The 18939-nt window shown below is 41.4% G+C and overlaps 1 protein-coding gene across 2 annotated transcripts in view; it reads left to right on the plus strand.

Moving 5' to 3' along the window:
- Nucleotides 1-18939, plus strand: part of EPHA4 (EPH receptor A4) — a 141024-nt gene that overhangs the window by 107827 nt on the left and 14258 nt on the right. For both annotated transcript variants that reach the window (XM_032401304.1, XM_032401302.1), the window contains exons 9-15: nucleotides 672-783; nucleotides 9472-9530; nucleotides 11355-11468; nucleotides 11729-11914; nucleotides 15872-15933; nucleotides 16386-16595; nucleotides 18462-18611. In XM_032401304.1, the coding sequence (XP_032257195.1) occupies nucleotides 672-783; nucleotides 9472-9530; nucleotides 11355-11468; nucleotides 11729-11914; nucleotides 15872-15933; nucleotides 16386-16595; nucleotides 18462-18611 (893 nt within the window). The remainder of the gene's footprint in view (nucleotides 1-671; nucleotides 784-9471; nucleotides 9531-11354; nucleotides 11469-11728; nucleotides 11915-15871; nucleotides 15934-16385; nucleotides 16596-18461; nucleotides 18612-18939) is intronic.

Here is an 18939-nt window from a genome sequence, read left to right on the forward strand (position 1 = left end):
TTGAATAATCGGTTTACATAAGATGGCTCCACCTTTGTAATTAACAAACTGAAACTGAGCTTACTGGATAAGGAGATAGTGGAGAAGAAGCTTCAACATCAGTTCTAGAAAGTAATTTTCTTCATGAATTATTAAATAAAGTAAGAATAAAAAAGCAGAAGAGAAAGTACTCTAGGATTGAATCTGATGGGGTTTGACATTTTGGTGGGGGGGTATTCCTGGAAGGCTTCAAGGAGGAAGTGGCTTCTGATCTGGTCAGTAATGAGCAGGTTTTGGATAGATTTGGGGCGGGGGATGTGGGTAGGTATTCAAAACTACTTGTCCTTTTTGAAATTTCCAAGTGTCTTTCTCACTAAGGAATGCATCCAATCATTCAATAAGAGTTAGGGCTGAAACTAGAAATGAAAAGAAGAAAAAGCAATGAGTGGTAATGTTTGCCAGAGGATTTAGTAAGAGTCTTCTGGTTGAAGTTCTTCATACAAATACATAAAAGACAAGTCTTCATCTCATTAAGGCTGTCTTAGAAATGCTGTCGCATAAATACTTATCAAAGGGCAAAAGAGGCTATGAGCCTTCCCAGTGGCTTCGGAAGGTTGATACTCGTGACCCAGTCAGAAGCTCTAGCTCGTAGGACCTTCCCAGAGGTGATCCTTGTGTAACTGTCTTTCCAGTGCCTTCCCGGATCATTGGAGATGGGGCCAACTCCACCGTCCTTCTGGTCTCAGTCTCAGGCAGTGTGGTGCTGGTGGTCATTCTCATCGCGGCTTTTGTCATCAGCAGGAGGTAAGCACTTAAGCCCCTCACTGCCCACCGGCCCCCATCCCAGTTTTTATGAGGGAGCTTTTTGTCTCCTCCCAGCAAAGCTGAGGCTTTTGATTAGCATCATAAACAGGGCATGTGCAGGGCCAGCTCCTTCCTCATGGCTTTGATCTCCCCACACCCCTACTGGAGCTGGGCTGGCCCCAGTGGCAGCCCTCACAGCTGAGAGTCCTGGAAAGACCCAGCTATTTCCTGGAAACCCAGCCGAAAAGCAAGCCCATGAGAGATTTCTAGATTCTCTAAGCTGTAAGGTGTTACATTTATACCTTTCTTAAGCTTGGACTTACTGCCAAAGGCAAAAAAAGAAGCCATATAAAACTTGGGTCCAAAATTTAAGCTCTGCCATTTGTCAGCTATTTAACTTAAACTCTTTGAATCTTTTTTTTTTTTTTCCCCCTTTTATAAAGTAGGGATAGAGGATCTCAGAAGATCTGCCCCTAAGAGTTACTGACAGGAGAATTTTGATAGGTAAAGTAGCTAATCTAGCACACAGTAGGTGCTTCAACTTGAGTTTGGTTAATAATAATTGCAACCAAAGCAAATAATTGGGTGCTGCACTCAGTCTTCTTTCAGGAGAGGCCATCACCATTTCTAGAGAGTTTCCATTAAGCACGCTGTGGACATGACATTGTTCTTGGAAATGAATCTAAAACAGCAGATTACTTAATTCTGTGAAAGTCTACAATCTAACCTGATACTTGAAAACCAATCTAGAAAAGAAAGAGAGCAATAAAAATGGCTTGGCAGCCTATTTTTTTGAACTAGTTTTCCTTATTGTTGTTGTCCCCATCTGCTTATTAACACTAGTTAGAGGCTCCAGAGGAATGGGGTCAAGGAGGGACAGCCACTCATCTCCAGTGTGTGCCCACATCTAGGCTTCTCCAACCTTCACTCCCCTGTGCCATCAACTATTTCACAAGGTGGGGCTTTTGGCAAAAGAAGGGCAGAACCCAGGGACATCAAAATGATCCTCTTCAATGTAAACCTTTTCCCATTACAGAAGAGGAACATGATACTCAGGAAGACGTAATACTTGTCTAGGGTCATGAGTTTCGCTCTGTGGGAGAGCTGCTACTGGGCAGCCAGTGGCCATGTTCAGCTCCCTGGCCGGTGTCTGCTGTGTCCTCTCTCTGCCCCTCCTGTTGGTGATCTCATTGACGTCACAACAATGCCTCTGGCTCTTGCCACTGGCCTGAGCAAGCCATCAGGCTCTGTGCTCACTTTGTGGTACATTGTAATTAGGGTGATGACTGTATATCCTAATTTGCCGGGATGGTCTCAGTTGTCACACGTATCTATTAATATCATGCCTCCCCACTCCCATGCTCCAAAATGTACTGGAATTATAGAAATCAATCTCGGTCGCTCTAATGCAGTATGCAGCAAGAGCTCACTGTGTGCATGCACCACCTACCTTTGTCATTGTGTTTGTTCTTTTTGGTGCAAAGTCTATCACTGTGTGTTTGATTAGAGCCGTGGGTTCCATCCTGAAGAAGGGAAATCCACCATGAACACTTCTGCCTATCGCTGGACTGCACACATAGAACATACATAGACATGCCCACTGCACCCTATGTATTATTATAGCTCAGTCTTGGAAACTCTAATTTGGCCTAAACAGAATTTGAATTTCAAGTATTCTTTCCTTTTCTGGCATTTGATTTTGGAAGGCAATCAGGATGGACCTCTTTCTTGTCCATTGCCTTTTGGTTTTGTGTACGTACACATGCTAGGCATTGCCTTTTGGTTTTGCGTGCGTACACATGCTAGGCACATAGACACGGGAACGGGATGCAATCGTATATATCCATCTGATAGTGGGGGCAGGAGCAGGATGGGAGACTTCGTGGAAATTACATGGGCTTTTGCTTTCAGTATTATGTATTTCTGTGCCTGAAAATTTTACAGTATATATCAATAAAATTTTATCACAAAAGATGTTTAAAAGTCTAAAACTAGGAAAAAAATTCTTAATTACCTCCAAGTTGAAATAATCTTTGGCTAAAATCCAGCACCACATGATGCTTAGAACCATTTGAGGGAACACTCGTTTGCAGAAAGTGGGTCTCATGTTGTATCTCAACCATCTCTTTGATGTTGAAGGGAAGCTTTGTCTACTTGTCCGGCTTTTCTTTAGAGTTACCTTTTTTTTTTTTTTTAAGTTACCTTAAATACACCAGTGAAACCAGAATAATTAGGAATAAATCACCTCATTATAAGTTTCTTTCGGGTGTTCCACTTTGACAAAAAGAAAGCAAAAGCCCAAGAAAATGTAACGCAGGAAGACAAGCTTATTAAAAGCTTGTAGCTATAGGAAATAGAATCGCACACTTGATGACTTAATTTTCTTTCTGCTTCTATTGATCACTTTATTCTTTAAGGCAGGATTGATAGGAGGATGCATCGGGTTTCCAATTATGAGTCCCCACCTTAGAGAACTGAGCCTGTCGAGTTACCCAGTGATGATTCTTGTCCCTTCTCCCCCATTAAAAAAAAAAATGTCACTTCCCAAGGCTGATAAACAGTGCTTGGTGATTGGTCCTCAATGGATCACTTTTTAGAAAATGAAATGTCAACCCCTTGCCCTCCTATTGATTCTTCTTTAGTGTTGGCCATAAAGCTGTCATGGGAAAGGCTGCCTGGAGCCAGGTAGCTGACAGGCTTTGCCGCGGCTGATGCACACTCAGCTGATTCTTCTCTGCACGCTGGCTGTGTGCGCTGTCACATTGGACTACAGATGTTTAAATGTGACAAGAACAGGTGAAGAGAGAGGAGACAGGTAGTGCAGACAGAAGTCTGGTCCCTGCTTTGAGTGCGAGTACAAATGAAAGGTGGTAAACGGCACCCCAAATAATCTTGCCAGCTCTCTGGGAAGGCAACAAATGGAACACTCTGGGCTGGAAAATGATAGGGCTGCTTCTCACCCTGTGGAGCCTCAGAAGGTTGAGACAGAGGGATCCCTTATCAGGTGATTCCCCTCCAACTGAGTCCCACCAGGGAATGGAGTGTGAGTTTTTTTTTTCAGGAGTAGAGGACAGGGACCCACACAGTGAGAAAAGTTTCAACCCTTCTGATTACCTCAAAGAAAAATCTGTCTGCTGCTAATTTGTCATTTAGGAAAGAGGAAACGGCCTCAGGCTCACAGCTGGTATCTTGCTAGATTTTTTTTTTTTTTTTGATAGCAATTCTTTCATTTATTTCATTATATCTTCTTTATACTGAAAAGCCTAAGCTAAATTTAGGCAAGCCAGGGTAATCTCCATTTTTTTCAATGAGAAGAAAGCTTTTTCCTTTTGGCCAACTTGGATGTGTTGTAAACATTTGGGGATCTCAGTGAAAGAATCCAACTCCCACATTTATAAATTTTATTTATATATTTAAAATGAAATACAAAGTAAGTTGACTTAAGACCCATTATATGTTTTTACCACCCACATTATGTTAGGCAAATTCACTTACTATTTTTTTTTTTTTTTTTGAGAGAGCGAGAACAAGAGCGGGGGGAGGGACAGAGGGAGAAGCAGACTCCCCCACTGAGCAGGGAGCCCGATGTGGGGCTTGATCCCAGAATCCTGAGATCATGACCTGAGCCGAAGGCAGACGCTTAACCGCCTGAGCCACCCAGGCGCTCCAACAAATTCACTTACTTTTTTTTTTTTACAAGCATCTACAATCAGTGTGCTTCTTCATCCCTTGACGTGTAATTCAGCTTTCTGGGCACACAATTGTACTTGCTATTGGGTTGTTCAAGTGTCACACCCCTGTACTTACGTGATGCTGTCCCTAGAAAGTTTATCCCAAACCATGTCTGTACATTCTCTCAGTAGCATATGGCACCACGTCCCCATACTCCTGTAGGTATCTATCTGTGGTCTCCACTGTGTAACCACTTTATTGCTTTTTAAAGTGATTTTGAAAGGACTGTTAACAGCGACATCATAAAATGCAATGATAAGGTCATAACCTCCGGGACTAATGAACGAATGCGTTACATTTCCCTGGTCCCCAGGTTGTCCCAAATGCGATTAATCCCGGTTGCTCGAGTCCAGTGTGTCTTCCCCAAATACTATTCTATTGTGCGAGAAAAACTTTTGAAAGGACTAGAACATAAGACGAGTCTCTCATTTCTAAAGCACAGTTTGGTGATGAGAGACAAATATTGCCTGAAAACCAGGCATAGAGGATTGCTACTGGGTTTTTGTTATGTCCGTTTATGTTAGGGTACAATTGTACCCGTTTTACTCGAATTAAAGAAAAAGAAGTGAATTGATTTTAAGGAAAAAAAAAATGAGGTGGTTGTGGTAAAATTTGTGAAGAAGGACACAAAAGACCCCGGTTCAGGAAACTACCTCATTCTCACACTGGTACCTTCTATACCGGGGACCTGGAGAGCAGGTTAAACAATGACCTAAACCAAGGTCACGCAGCTAGTTAGTTGCCTGATCGGGACAGAAGCCCAACTTTCCTGACTTCCAATACTGGCACAGATGATTCTAATGTCTTCTGAACTGAAAAAACGGATCTATATCGAAAGTCCACACTGACCATACTAGCGGACCAAAATTTCAGGAGTCTCCTCGGTGCCACTGGTAGCCTTGATAATCTGTGAATTGCCGTACCAATCGAATGCACACTATAAAGTCAGACTTTGTGAGTTGGTTTTGTCTTCGTCTGAAGCTAAGCTTTTCCACTTTGGAGCTAACTGTTCATGTAATGCGAAAACAGTTACCATTCAGTCTGTATCCATCTTCCCTGGTGTCCTAATTGGAATATTATGATCACATAAGAATGAATACACTCCAATGTTAGCCTAAATTGGCTCCGATGAAGTCATGTGAATTCATACAATTAGGGGGCAGATGGTACTGCGGGAACATTTCTAAACAACTTGCGTGCAATTGTACGGTTCAGTTCCACCCATTTCAAAATGTTGCTCGTGAAGAACATTTAGACATCATTTGGTGCAAGAACAATGACAGCTTAAGGAAGGGGAAAAGAAGGATGGCTTCTATGAATCTTCACGGGTGATGCCATTAAACGCTGGAAAGGGTCCTCCTGGAGCCGTGCTAGTTATTACATTGCTTTATCTTCTTTAATCTGCACTTTAGCTGAATAAATTACTTACCTTTTACTAATTAGTTTTGGAACAGTGAACCACATCAATCAAATCCATCCACTTGATCAAGGAAAGTTAGTATTTTAATAAAAGCGGGGTTTGTGCTGGGCCCCTGCCATGCTCCCCCTCCAGTGTTTTGTTTGTGTTTTTGAATAGTCAAGGTGCCAGAAGGACACATTGTTTGGGAGGGCAGCGCTCAGGGCTCACGCTGTTCCTCCACAATGCCTGCTAATACCCTGATTCCGTCCCCCTCTGACCCAAGCTGGGGAGGGCTCAGCTCCCACTCACAGCTTCACCTGCAGGGGAGGCTCCTCCCTCTCACTCCTGCAGATGAACGGTCTCTTGCTTCCTTCTGAAGAATTCACTAACAAACCATTCCCCTCCCACCCTGTTTTAATCAGCTTGCCCTCGAGTCCCAGTAATTAGAAAATCTTCCACAAAGGTTTCCTTCTGCCATTCAGGTGATCCGCCCGTGGAGGTCAATTTAGAATTAGCCCTCCTTTGGGCCTTGTGGCGTCCTCCAGCCTGGCTGACCAGCTTCAATGGGCTTTCTTTCTTGGGACAATAACGGACACATTGTCCTCCCCTGAGCCAAGGAGAAAGGGTCATCAGGTGACAAAGGTAGAGCGGAGCTTAGGCATTTTAGTTTCCAATGTCTTCTGAAAAAGCTAATAGGCTACCATTAGCGTTTGAACAGTGATTCCTTGTGTTTCTTTTCTAGCATTTTCTGTACTCCTGGAGGGTCCTCTCCCCCAAGTAACACTGCAAATCAAGAAGTTTCTTTAAAAATAACACCTTCACCTCGTGTTTAATTCCTCCTCCTGTGTTTAGAAGTCTGAGGAGGGGATGGGCGTGTCGGCCCAATAGTTAATGATCCCTGCCATTTTGCATTTCCTCTGGCTTCACACATATTTAATGGATGACAGATAACTGCCCTCCTGGGCAGCTGGAGGCCGGAGGCCCTTGTTTCTATTGGTATATTACAGGGTCTTTGACAAACTCGATGGCATTTTAAAGTTGGTACCAAAGCTCTCCTGCTCAATGCATTGTTTTGCTTCTCTAAAGGAGAGACATTCAAATCAGTATTGGAGATCTAAAGTGGTTCAAGAGATATACTTGTAATTTTAGATAATGCTTTTAGGAGCTCTGATAAGATACAATCGCTCAGGCTGGCAGGACCCTATCACACCCCTGGGACCCAGCCACGCGTTTCCCTGACATAAAATCTTGTTTTCATAGTTCCTGACCTTACACTCTTATATTTCCTTTACAAGGGGAAGGGGATGGGGAGGGGTGGAGGGGACTACATCTTTCAGACAAAGGTTTGGTTTAAGGATATTTCAACGTGTTTCATTTCTTTGATGAACCAGTGGATTCTGAAAGCAGCGGCATCCAGTTTAAGTTGATTTAATGATATAAAATGTAGTATTACTTATAATAATCTCATCAGAGATCTTGGTGTAAGTTCATCTGTACTATGAGAGGCATGTGAGATCGCGAGCAGATCAGGGCAGGCGCACTCCTCTCCTTGCTAAGAGTGCCGTGGGGCAGCCGCGGGCTCCCTGCCTCACGTGTCCGGTGGAACTGAGTGTGTGTCTGTCTGCCTACTTCCCCGGGCTTGCTGGGAAGATGTAGTTAAATAAAAGACAGGATGGCTCTTTAAAAAGTTAAAAGCAAAGTAAAAAGGCAAGCTATTATTTGGGACTGCATTCCACCCACTTGGCGGTTAACTCGAGTGACTGAATCACAACCAAGCTGGTTACTGCTTCGTAAATAGTCGGGGGAGGGCACGATAATGTGTCCAGAGCACCTTGGAAAGTTAAATGCAGTGTGAAAGTGCAAGGTATTATTACTTGCAGGGCAATGATACCCATGGAGGGTCATCTGCAGACAGTCCGGCGGGATGTGGGTATGGCGCTGGGGCTCCTCTCTGGTCGCCCCTAACGGCCCTGTCCGCTTCTCTGCTGTTCTCTCTTCTACACGATCATCCCACCCTTCTCTGCTTGTTCGGAGTTCAGGGGTTCAGGTTTCCAGAATCTGATGGGGCTGCACTGTCAGGATGCTCTGTGGCCTGGAGGGGATCTTGGGTCAGCTTCCTCATCTGCAAGAGTCTTGGCTTACCTCGTCTGTGAAGCTCCTAGAAAACACGAGAGGAATGCCAATGTGAACTTTACATTTTGGACAGAAACATAAATGTACACATTTTATTCACTTATTTGGCCTCATCTTCCTAAACTTTAGAAAGCTGTAGTACCAAGTTGATTTTTCGAGTCACGTAAGTGACATAAACACATACACGTATATATATGCATCAAGATTATTGTTTTAAGATTTATATGTATTCAAGATTTCTGATTCCCAAGACTCTTACAATACCCAAATCTCATTTCTTTCCTTTTTTTTCTCCAGAGAGGGTGAGGGACAGAGGGACAGAGGGAGAGGCAGAGAGAGATCTTTTTTTTTTTTAAAGATTTTATTTATTCACTCGAGACACAGGGATACAGAGAGAGAGAGAGAGAGAGAGAGCACGAGCAGGGGGAGAGGCAGAGGAAGAAGCAGGCTCCCCACTGAGCCAGGAGCTGGATGTGGGGCTCGACCCCAGGACCCTGGGATCATGACCCGAGCCGAAGGCAGATGCTTAACCATCTGAGCCACCCAGGCGCCCCAGCAGAGAATCTTAAGCAGACTCCTCAGTGAGCATGGAACCTGACATCAGGCTCGATCTCACAACCCTGAGATCATGACCTGAGACGAAATCAGGAGTCGAACGCACTTAGCCAACTGAGCCATCCAGGCGTGCGCCCCGCCCCCCCAACCAAATCTCATTTCTTTATGACATTTAGAACAGAATGCCAATGGTGAGACCATACACCATTTCTTTGGAAAGAGAATTCAGCTACAAATGGAAACTTCTCATTTTTACTCTTGCAGGTTTTCTGTGAACTCTTACGGAACGTAATCCAGTAAAAAGCAAATATTTACCTTTTAAATTTTCATTAATAATTTAGGAGTTTGTAAACAGCAGCTGAAACCAATAACCACAAAAATATTGTTTTAAGAATATCATCTAATATGATAATGAGTCTTTTGTGGTAGTGGTTACTGTGGTTATAGCAACAGGACTGTTACCTATCAATACCAGGAAGTGAATACTGTTGCCATTTGATTTCTGCAGAATTCACCCATGGAAACTTACTTTAATTCAGATTATGTATGGGAAAATTAGCCAGTCCGTCTTCAGTAAGATAAATTTATTCTTGAGATTTGAAATTATGTTATAAAATACTTGCTTTATCACGTCAGTTTAGTATTGTGGTTAAGAGCAGAGACCCTGGGTTCTGACCGCTTGTGCTTGAAACATCATTCGCCACCAAAGTGACAGTTATTCACCTTATTATTTTACTTCCCATAAACCTCAGTTTACTCATCTGTGAAATGTGCACAGTGTATTTGCCTGACTTATAATATGGTAGCAAAGATCTTATGGCATACAATTTTTGAAAATAATTGTGTGGTTTTTTTTTAATTTTTAATAGACGGAGTAAATACAGTAAAGCTAAACAAGAAGCAGATGAAGAGAAACATTTGAATCAAGGTACAAAAATTGGATTAAAAATAATTTTATTTTTAGAGCATGTCTCATGTTTTCAGTTTAGAAATGCCTAAATTAAATTCACGTGACTATTAATATTATAGTCCTCCCATGGAATTTTCTAAATAGTGGACTTAAGGGTATCCAACCAAAATAAGTGATTTGGGATTGTTTCAAGTGAGACTAAAGATGGGGGTTGGGGAAACTCCTTTAGAGTCTTCTTTTCCCTTATTTTATTCTCCACCCTGAAAAGTATTGGTCTTGCTGGCTCATTTTTGTAGGTGGGTGACAAGGCTTAACAGGTCAGTTTTTCTTGTGTTACAAGATAAAATTTGGGTGGAAGAAAAGAACTTCCAGGAATAAACAATAATTGCTCCAACCCCAAGAATATTTGCTATGGCATTCAAGACTCCTAATATTTCTTCAGTGTACTCTGGTTATTTGGGGGTCAAAGAAAATATTTGAGAACCGGCCCTAGAAGACTTGAGCAAGATAGAAGACTCTCAAATGGACAGTGGTTGATGCCTCTCCTAGAGCACCATCCAGTAGAACCTTCTGAGATGGTGGTGGTCTCTGTCTGCATTATCCAGTACACTAGCCAAGAGCCACATGCACTATTATTTGAAAAGTAGCAAGTGTGAATGAGAAAGTGAATTTTAAATTTATTTAATTTTAACTAACTGATACTTAAATAGCAACTTATGGGTAATAGCTACCCTATTGGACAGCACAGGGAGATAGAAGGAAGAGAGAGACCAGGGGTAGGAAGAATCATCTTGAGAAAGAGTTTCTTGGCTACAGCATATAAAGTGATAAAGGATATGGGATATCTGACAACCTTCTATTTATTCACCTTGTTTTCTTTTCAAAACCATATTTTTAAAATTTGCATGTGGTATATATTTTTAAAAACAAATGACTTTTTTCTTTTTTTTTTGAGATGAGGATAAGCCTGACAGTTCTGGAAAATCAGGGATTAGGTCAACTAGTGCCCCGCACCCTCTCTGTGCCCCAAAGCCCTAGGAGCTCTAGTAGGGAAAGGAGAGTTCCCAGTAATTACTAATGCTTCTTGTCCCAGACATCTCTGGGCTCAGTGCTCACATTCTGAATTTAGGCTGCAAGTTGACTATGGCATTTGGCTGAATTACACTTCCTGGTATTCAAACCATTCACAATGAGGCAACAACATTTTCTTCAGCTGAATCTGCCAGATGAACTTCAATGTCTTTACTAATAGCACCTTCTTTTTAAAGCAGAATAAAAGTGCAGATCCAATACAGAGTTTATATTCTCCAGTCAGCTAGCTGGTATTATCCCTCTTGTCTATTTTAACCTAGCTTTAATCTTCATTTGTTAATTACTGGTCAAATGCTTAATTGGTCCAGATATTGGGCAAAATGGGGCACCATGTAGACACGGCCAGTTGAGAAAGTTCCAGTTATCTTCCCAAGAAAGGATAGCTGGAGATGGTGGGTAGGAAATGAGCAACTGATCTGGACAAACAGTATTCAGCCAACACCTTCCCAGTTTTGTTGTAGAGACTCTCTTTTCCTCCATGGGATTGCTGTTTCTCAGATTTCATCCTTGAAGTGTGAAGACATTCCAGGAAGTCAGTAGATCTGTAGCCTCTTAAGTAGCTAACAATTCTTTGTTTACCCACTAATGAAAACCAGAGCAAGAATTTAAACATTTTCGTATGTCTATGCTAAGTATTTTTGTCATGCCGAGAACACTTTTTGTACTGAGTATTTTTAGACCTGGACAACTTAAGTTTATTGGTGGTTTTTGAGAAGTGTTCAGCCATCCTATCACATGTTTATTGCTTAGGTGTTAGAACTTACGTGGATCCCTTTACATATGAAGATCCCAACCAAGCGGTTCGAGAATTTGCCAAAGAAATCGACGCGTCCTGCATTAAGATTGAAAAAGTCATAGGAGTTGGTAAGTATCTGAATGTCTCTCGATTAAGCCTATTTTCTTTGTAGATATTAACTATACATATGTAGATTATACAAATGTGTATGAATGTATTGTATATACGTGTATATATGTAAATATCGGTGTACATGAAATTTCCTTGATCTATGTAAAACATTAACACAGTGCCCAGCATATAAGAAGCACTCAACAAATGTTAGCTATTACTCTTTCATCTTGAATGTGCTTCTGGTCCATAGTTGATTCATTTTTCTCTCCCAAAGGTGAATTTGGTGAAGTATGCAGTGGGCGTCTCAAAGTGCCTGGCAAGAGAGAGATCTGTGTGGCCATCAAGACCCTGAAAGCTGGTTACACAGACAAACAGAGGAGAGACTTCCTGAGTGAGGCCAGCATCATGGGACAGTTTGACCACCCGAACATAATTCACTTGGAAGGTGTTGTCACCAAATGTACGTGGGTCGCTCCCTTTACAAAGCCAAGTGAGAAGTTACTGGCAAATTAAACACACATTTTCTTTCCAGGGAAATGACAGATGGAGCAGACCCACTGATTCCTAATAGGAGGAAATCAGTGCAGGACAAGTCATTAATCTTGTAGTCAGCTCTCAATGGGTCTATGGTTTAGGCTGATTCCCTATTTCCAAGGCAGCTTGTGTGAGATTTTAGGGAAATTAATATTGCAGATTTTTGGTATGCCTCGCCATCTTTCAAACCTTCGCTAGACCAAACTGATTGTCACAGGGTAGGCGCAAGCAGATGGTAAGCAAAATAAAATTTAAGTACTTTTCATATAAACCACAACAAAACCTCGCCACACCTTGTGCTTGAAGCTTCAGCTCCAGATGCGGGGAGTGAATCTTGGAAATCTTTATTATATTGGGCGATTTGCTTGTCTGCTCAGCCTGATTTATGGCTATTGCTGTTCAGCACCTATTTACAGTAACACCTGGATGAACCTTCCCTTTTTTTAGCCCATTAGCATTCGCTGAGCCTGTGAACCACGCTTCAGTTAAAATACGACACAGCTCAACAGATGCATTTTGTGAAGCAAACCCTGAATACATCTGTAAGGCTGGCTAAGACCAATTTATAAAGCACCACATGGACAGTTTAGCTGAAGCCGTTGCTATTGAACATGGCTCTGTTCCAGGAGCTGTGGTACCTACTACTTGACTACAAGTCAAGGATCTTGTAAGCCCCGGGGCTATGTCTCCAGGAAGGCCAGGGTTCCTCTAACTTGATCCAAGGTGCCTATGAGAAGTATCCTCAATCAGTGTGTGCAGAGTGGGTGACCTGGGGGCGCGGACAGTGGAGAGGGGAGGGGAGGTTAACGAGTCAACTTTGGACACGCAGTCTGGGGCAGAGCGGGGAAATGAGACACAAGAGTCCATGACCTTTACTAAGAGAAAATAAGGAGGTTACTGAAAAGTGAGAGAAAGTGTACGTTCACTCAGAGGTCCTCTAACATATATCGGAATTCTGGAAAACTTGTTAAAATGGCTTCCTGGACCACATCCTCAGGTTTGATTCAGCAGGTGGGGTGGGGCGGTGAGTTCGCATTTCTAAAGAGTGGGAAGATAAACCAAAGCTGCGGTTCCTTAGGACCAGACTTAGAGACTCCTTGGCCCCAGACCAGAGTCGTGCCCGTCAGCGCTTCTGCTCACACGGCACGAGGTCTTGACTAGTTGCTCCAACTGTCAGTTTCCTCATCTGTACAATAGAGATAAAAATAGAACTTGCCTCAGAAGGTTATTTTGGATGAAATATTTCCCGTATTTAGCATAATGCTTGGCAAATTTAAACAACAGAAAACTTCCCTAAGTGTTAACTGGTATTATTATCTCCTAAGAAGAACATCTTTCCCCATCTTCAGAATCCTTCAAAAACGGGACCTCGGTGCTAAGGGTATATAATTTTCTACCTAAGGTGAAGGCTATAATTAGCATAGAATAGCTCTATTTGCTTTTTAAGATTAGTTTTACAGACAGGATATTTTTCTGTTGCCCGTGGCCTTCAGGGCTGCCCAGAGTCTTTCACTACTTTAATTGAAAGATAACATTCTGTTTAAATACTTCTGCAGGTCCATTTTCTCAAAAGGAGGCTCTGTTCAGCTTGGGGTGTTTTTCCTGCTGCAGACAGTGATTTTCATATAGCACCTCTGCAGAAGAGAGAAGAAACAGGGGATCTTTGTATTAAAGTCCCACCGCGCCTCTAAAACCCGTAGCTGTTACAGCTGTAACTGTTATAAACGACTGGATTCATTTGCATAATGCAGTTGTCACTGAATTAAAATGATTTAAAATTTCCACCAGAGGAATTGTCCCCCTCCCCCCACTCTGGCCTTCCCCACTGCACCCCTGCCTGTTGCAGGGGGAGAGCCACATCCATCCATGAGCCCAGCTGAGACCCATTTTATAAGCCCCTCTGCTTATGGAGACATTCATCTTTATTTCTCTTGGAGAGCTCATAAAGATTCTGACAAATGGATACTTTTAATAAACAGAAGAAGGAATGCAGAAAAATTACAAAGATGGTGCCAAACGTCAGAGGAGGGAGGTGTGAGGGTGCAAAGGTGACGTGGAAGCGTGTGAATTCATTACCAGCAGTTACTTGAGTAACTTTTTTAATTGACGGGGAGACTATAAATTCTCTCCACTACTCCCCCTCCCCCCCCCCCCATCTTTTGGATCTTCTACTCTCTTATCCACACCTCCAGAGGGATCTGGTGAAATTGGAGTAGGTGTTGATGCAAGAGAGTCAACCTTTCTCATTAGTTGACAAAGTATCTTTTGATTGAGGCCGGTTCATTAAAACTCATTTAGATGCATTTGCTCTGTCAGTGGCCACAGATGTAGAGGGTAAAAGAATCTAAAACTAAGAGCTGCTTATGTATTATATTGAAGGAGGACAGAAAAGGTGTAGAGAGACCACTCCCTGCATCCAAGGGGAGACACCGGAAGTGGTTTTTGTTCATCCTTTGATCTACACTGAACTTTCTGGTTTTTCTGTGAGTTTTCGTTCATCACTGAAAATAAAGTCTCCATGGTATTGTTTCCTCATCCAAAAGTTTTACCTTGGAAAGATTTCTTAGACATGGCACCAAACACACAGTGGGGAAAAAAAAGAAAGGTAACTTGGACGGCTTTGAAATGGAAAACTTCTGCTCTTCCTAATTTGTCCCTCTGAAATGAAGACATTTCCCCTCTCCCCCACATCAGAAGAGGGTCTGTTCTGGGTGGGAAAGGTATTAGTTTAGAATAATTACAGGAACTTTTCAGCAGTGGCATATCCTAGTCCATTTTTCCCGACTGAATGTCTAAGTCCAAACATTCCACAAGTACAGCAATGAAAGTGAATATTTTTGATTTATCAAGCTAGCATTTTATTTTCCTCCCAGGGAATCTTTTATGTTCTCTTTGCTTTAACCCATCCTTTAGTAAAATATGGAGGATTTACGTTCCCACCCCCACCCCTCCCACAAATACCATTTAGAAAGAAGGAATATCAGACCTTGAGGCCATTGCCAGCAATTAAGAAACTAAAGAATGGTTCTTATTTCCTAAGTTCCTCAGAACACCAAAGTGAAATGAGAGGATTGTTTCCCCTCACTTCTCCCAAACCTTAAAATAATTTGTTCTCTTTATGGGGGTGGGGGGAACAGGGGAGGGGGAGCAAGAATGTTCTAGTACTGAATTAACTTTCTGTCTCAGATGAAATAATTTACTGAACCTTTTCTCTGAATTTTGTTGTTTGTTGTTACTGAGGTTGTCAGCTTAAGGGAGTAAATAGAATTAAGTTTTTTTTATAGAAAGGAAAGGGAAAAGCAAGGATATAGCTCCTGACCTGAGCAAGGCAGGCGGGCGGAGGTGGGGGGAGGGGGCGGTTAATATTGTGCAGGCTTGAGCTCTAAGATGTGTCTGAGTCATGACGTATTCGGCGTAGTTACTGCTCCCAGAAACTTGGGTTTCTCTAAATAAGTAAAAAAGTTTCTCTGTCCATTGATTGCTTTAGCATCACACAAGTGGCTCTTCTGGGGACAAAATAAATTAATTATCCTAAAGATTTTTTTCGCCTTTACACAGGCCTGCCCATTTATCTTCTTCCCCTTTTGCTTGAGAGAGCAATTATCCGTTCATGTGCTCCCTGGATACCGGAGGCCACTTTAGTTAAAGACCTTGTCAACAAGCCACCCAAAGGGTTAACCTTCCAGATGGAATTTAAACCTACCCGTCCTTTTAATATTTCATTCCTAGCTCCCTACAGCTGAGGCATAAGCTTGGCTTGTTTTAATTAAATTAGATCGCGCAAGACAGGTGTCTTGGCAGTAAAATTGTGCACAGCCCATTTTTATCTCATTAACTGCAGTGCTCATCAAGGGTTTTGTGTTTTTCTTTCTGAAAACTCTAGGTAAACCAGTAATGATCATAACAGAGTACATGGAGAATGGCTCCTTGGATGCATTCCTCAGGGTACGTGACTACTTTATATTAAATCCAAGAATGTTGGTATTTAGAAGACTCTAACAGACTCCTTGTGTCCATTTTGTTTGGTTGTATTCATGGACTTTTTTAATGGGGCTAGGGAAGAAGAGGAGACATAGAGAATGATGTGATCTTTAAAGGCTATTAAATAATCCATGTTCAATGAAGGTAGTATTAGATTTATTCTTGCACTGTAGGGCTGTTTGAGCCATAGATTCATTAGAGTTGGATAATTTCCATCTACCACAGGAAGCAAACCCAGTTCCTGGGATACACTCTACTGAAGAATTAGTGACTTCGATCAGAAAGGCCCGGAAATAATGTTGAGTTTCATTGCATACTTGATACAGATACCGAAAAAGATCCAAGTAATAAATGCTTGGTGAAAATTAATTTGGCCTGATGCTAATGAGATTGTTTCTCATTCCTTTCCTATGCAGAAGAATGATGGCAGATTTACTGTCATTCAGCTGGTGGGCATGCTTCGTGGCATCGGGTCCGGGATGAAGTACTTATCTGATATGAGCTATGTGCATCGAGATCTAGCTGCACGGAATATTCTGGTAAATAGCAACTTGGTCTGCAAAGTGTCTGATTTTGGCATGTCACGAGTGCTTGAGGATGATCCGGAAGCCGCTTACACCACCAGGGTAAGGAGGATTTACGACCTCTGGGTTTTGACTCTGATGAAAACTGTTCCTCTTTTCTCACTTTGATGTTTAAGCCCTTTGTGATTTTGTAAGTTTCCTCATCATTCAGAGCCTCTTCATTTCCATGCGTTCATTTTTAAGCCATGTTTCTGAGGGGTTTTGAAACTGCCTCAAGATGTGTGACTACTTTAAAAACTGCAAACTAGAGCTTTACTTACTGCATCTTTTACACTTAATTTTTCTTCCCTTCCTTCCTTCTCTCCTGTTTTAGATTTCCTCCTTGGTTCTTTTCTATTATTAAAACATTTTCTTATTTTAAACAAGACAGAGCCATGTTCCTAGTTGGTTGGCTACTCAATCTGAGAATGTAGATACAGGATTTATAAAACATTTACACTATGCAAGGATTTTTAGTATCTAATGGCCTTCATTTTACTACTGGTAGATAAGCTGGATTAGGGCACAGTGAAGAGTTATCAGTATACAGTTAATGGCTATGCTATCTTAGCTGGACAATCTGAATATAAGATACTAATGGAATAAACAGAATCATAAAAGTTATTGGCCGTTAGGGCTGGCACTGCTGAAATCAATGGGAAGCAGACAGTTACCAGCCATTTTCCTCCTTTGATGCTCATTTTGCATTAGCAATCCTAAGCACTGTTTTTTGTTTGTTTGGTTGTTTGGTTATTTTTTTTTTCCTCGTAGGGTTCAGTTTCTTTGGCTCTAGTTTTGATTCTTAAACATATATCCACTTTTGAATTCTAAGTCCATTCACTTAGGAAAGAATGCATCTTTGTGAATGCTAAAGATCTTTAATTCTTTTTCCAGTATTTGGAGAAAGGAAAGTTAAAAGGAGGCTTCTAGAATGATGCATTTACACAGCTAAAACCTTAGCCAAATAGTTAAGGAAGGTAGAAGGCAGCCCAAGCATCCTTCTGCATGGAACAAGTAGAAATGTAAGACACTGGGTTTTCAGAGTAAACTCCAGTGAATCAGTGAAATTTCTAATACAATTTATTGTCTTGTTTAGTAGCCTTAGTAAAGCAAACTTCCAAATGATGTTCTCTTGAACAGCTTGAGGGTCTGAATTCAAGTTAAATTAATTTCCCCAGATGAAACCTTAAGAAATTTGAAACTCAATTAAAGGTGTTTACCTTTCACATAAGCATAATCAAACAATAGATATTTGAGGCAAAAAAAACAAAACAAGAAAACAGCATTTTAAACTTTTCCTGAGTAATATTCAATTGCTTTACCATTTTTGCAGGTGCCCTCACTCCATTAAAGACAGTAACAGCTCTAACATCTGGTATTTGGCTTTTGCTAAGAGCCTATGTAATGTATTATCTTCTAACCATGTTAAACATGTTTCTCATGCTATATAAAAGTAGGATCACAGTGTGGTGGATAGAAATTTTCATATTTAACTTCCGTAGTTCATGATTTCAGAAGCAGTATTAAATATTGCCTCTGTGTTGCTGAGTGAAAGAATCCAACAAGAAGTCAAAATAAGTATCCACGGCACATCCATTGATATACCATGATGACATATGCATTTTGTAAAAGCCGAGATTCCCTTTCTTCTACAATATTGCCTGAAGCAGAGCTCAGGTAATAGGTAGACGTTTTAAAAATAATTAAACAGATTACTTATTCACTTCCCTGTGACTAAAGAAAACATATGAGGAGAAGTATCTCAACCTAGAAGACGACTAGTTAAAATAAACAAGTCTCTTACTGTTGTTTGGAGAGCTATCTCAGGAATGCTGTTGTCCTGCTTGGCAAACAGTAACAACGTTCAGTGACTGAAATGGCACATCAGTGATGTACTTAGGGAATAACTTATGGCTTGAATGTTCACAGGGTGGCAAGATTCCTATCCGGTGGACCGCGCCAGAAGCAATTGCCTATCGTAAATTCACATCAGCGAGTGATGTATGGAGCTATGGAATCGTTATGTGGGAAGTGATGTCGTATGGAGAGAGACCCTATTGGGATATGTCCAATCAAGATGTGAGTCTTTATGTTATAAAATATATGTCTTTGCATTGAGATTCAGGAAGGATTGCATCCGCGTATGATGGAGTGAGGGCTGAGCTTGAAATGATACACGAAATGCAAGATTCTCAACACAAATGCATGTAGTAATCTAGTTAAACCTTATGGTCATGGATTTCAAGGCCTGAAATTACATAGCTTAAATGGGATAGTATGGAAGACAGATTCAATAGATTTATAGATAGATGCATAGGTGGATAGACGAGTGATAAGGAACGGTATTTTACTTGATTAATGCTCAAATCCATACCGAAACAAAATTCAACTTTGAATCTTAATAAAA

This window comes from Phoca vitulina, unplaced genomic scaffold (genome assembly GCF_004348235.1).
Source record: "Phoca vitulina isolate PV1807 unplaced genomic scaffold, GSC_HSeal_1.0 scaffold1, whole genome shotgun sequence".
NCBI lineage: Eukaryota > Metazoa > Chordata > Mammalia > Carnivora > Phocidae > Phoca > Phoca vitulina.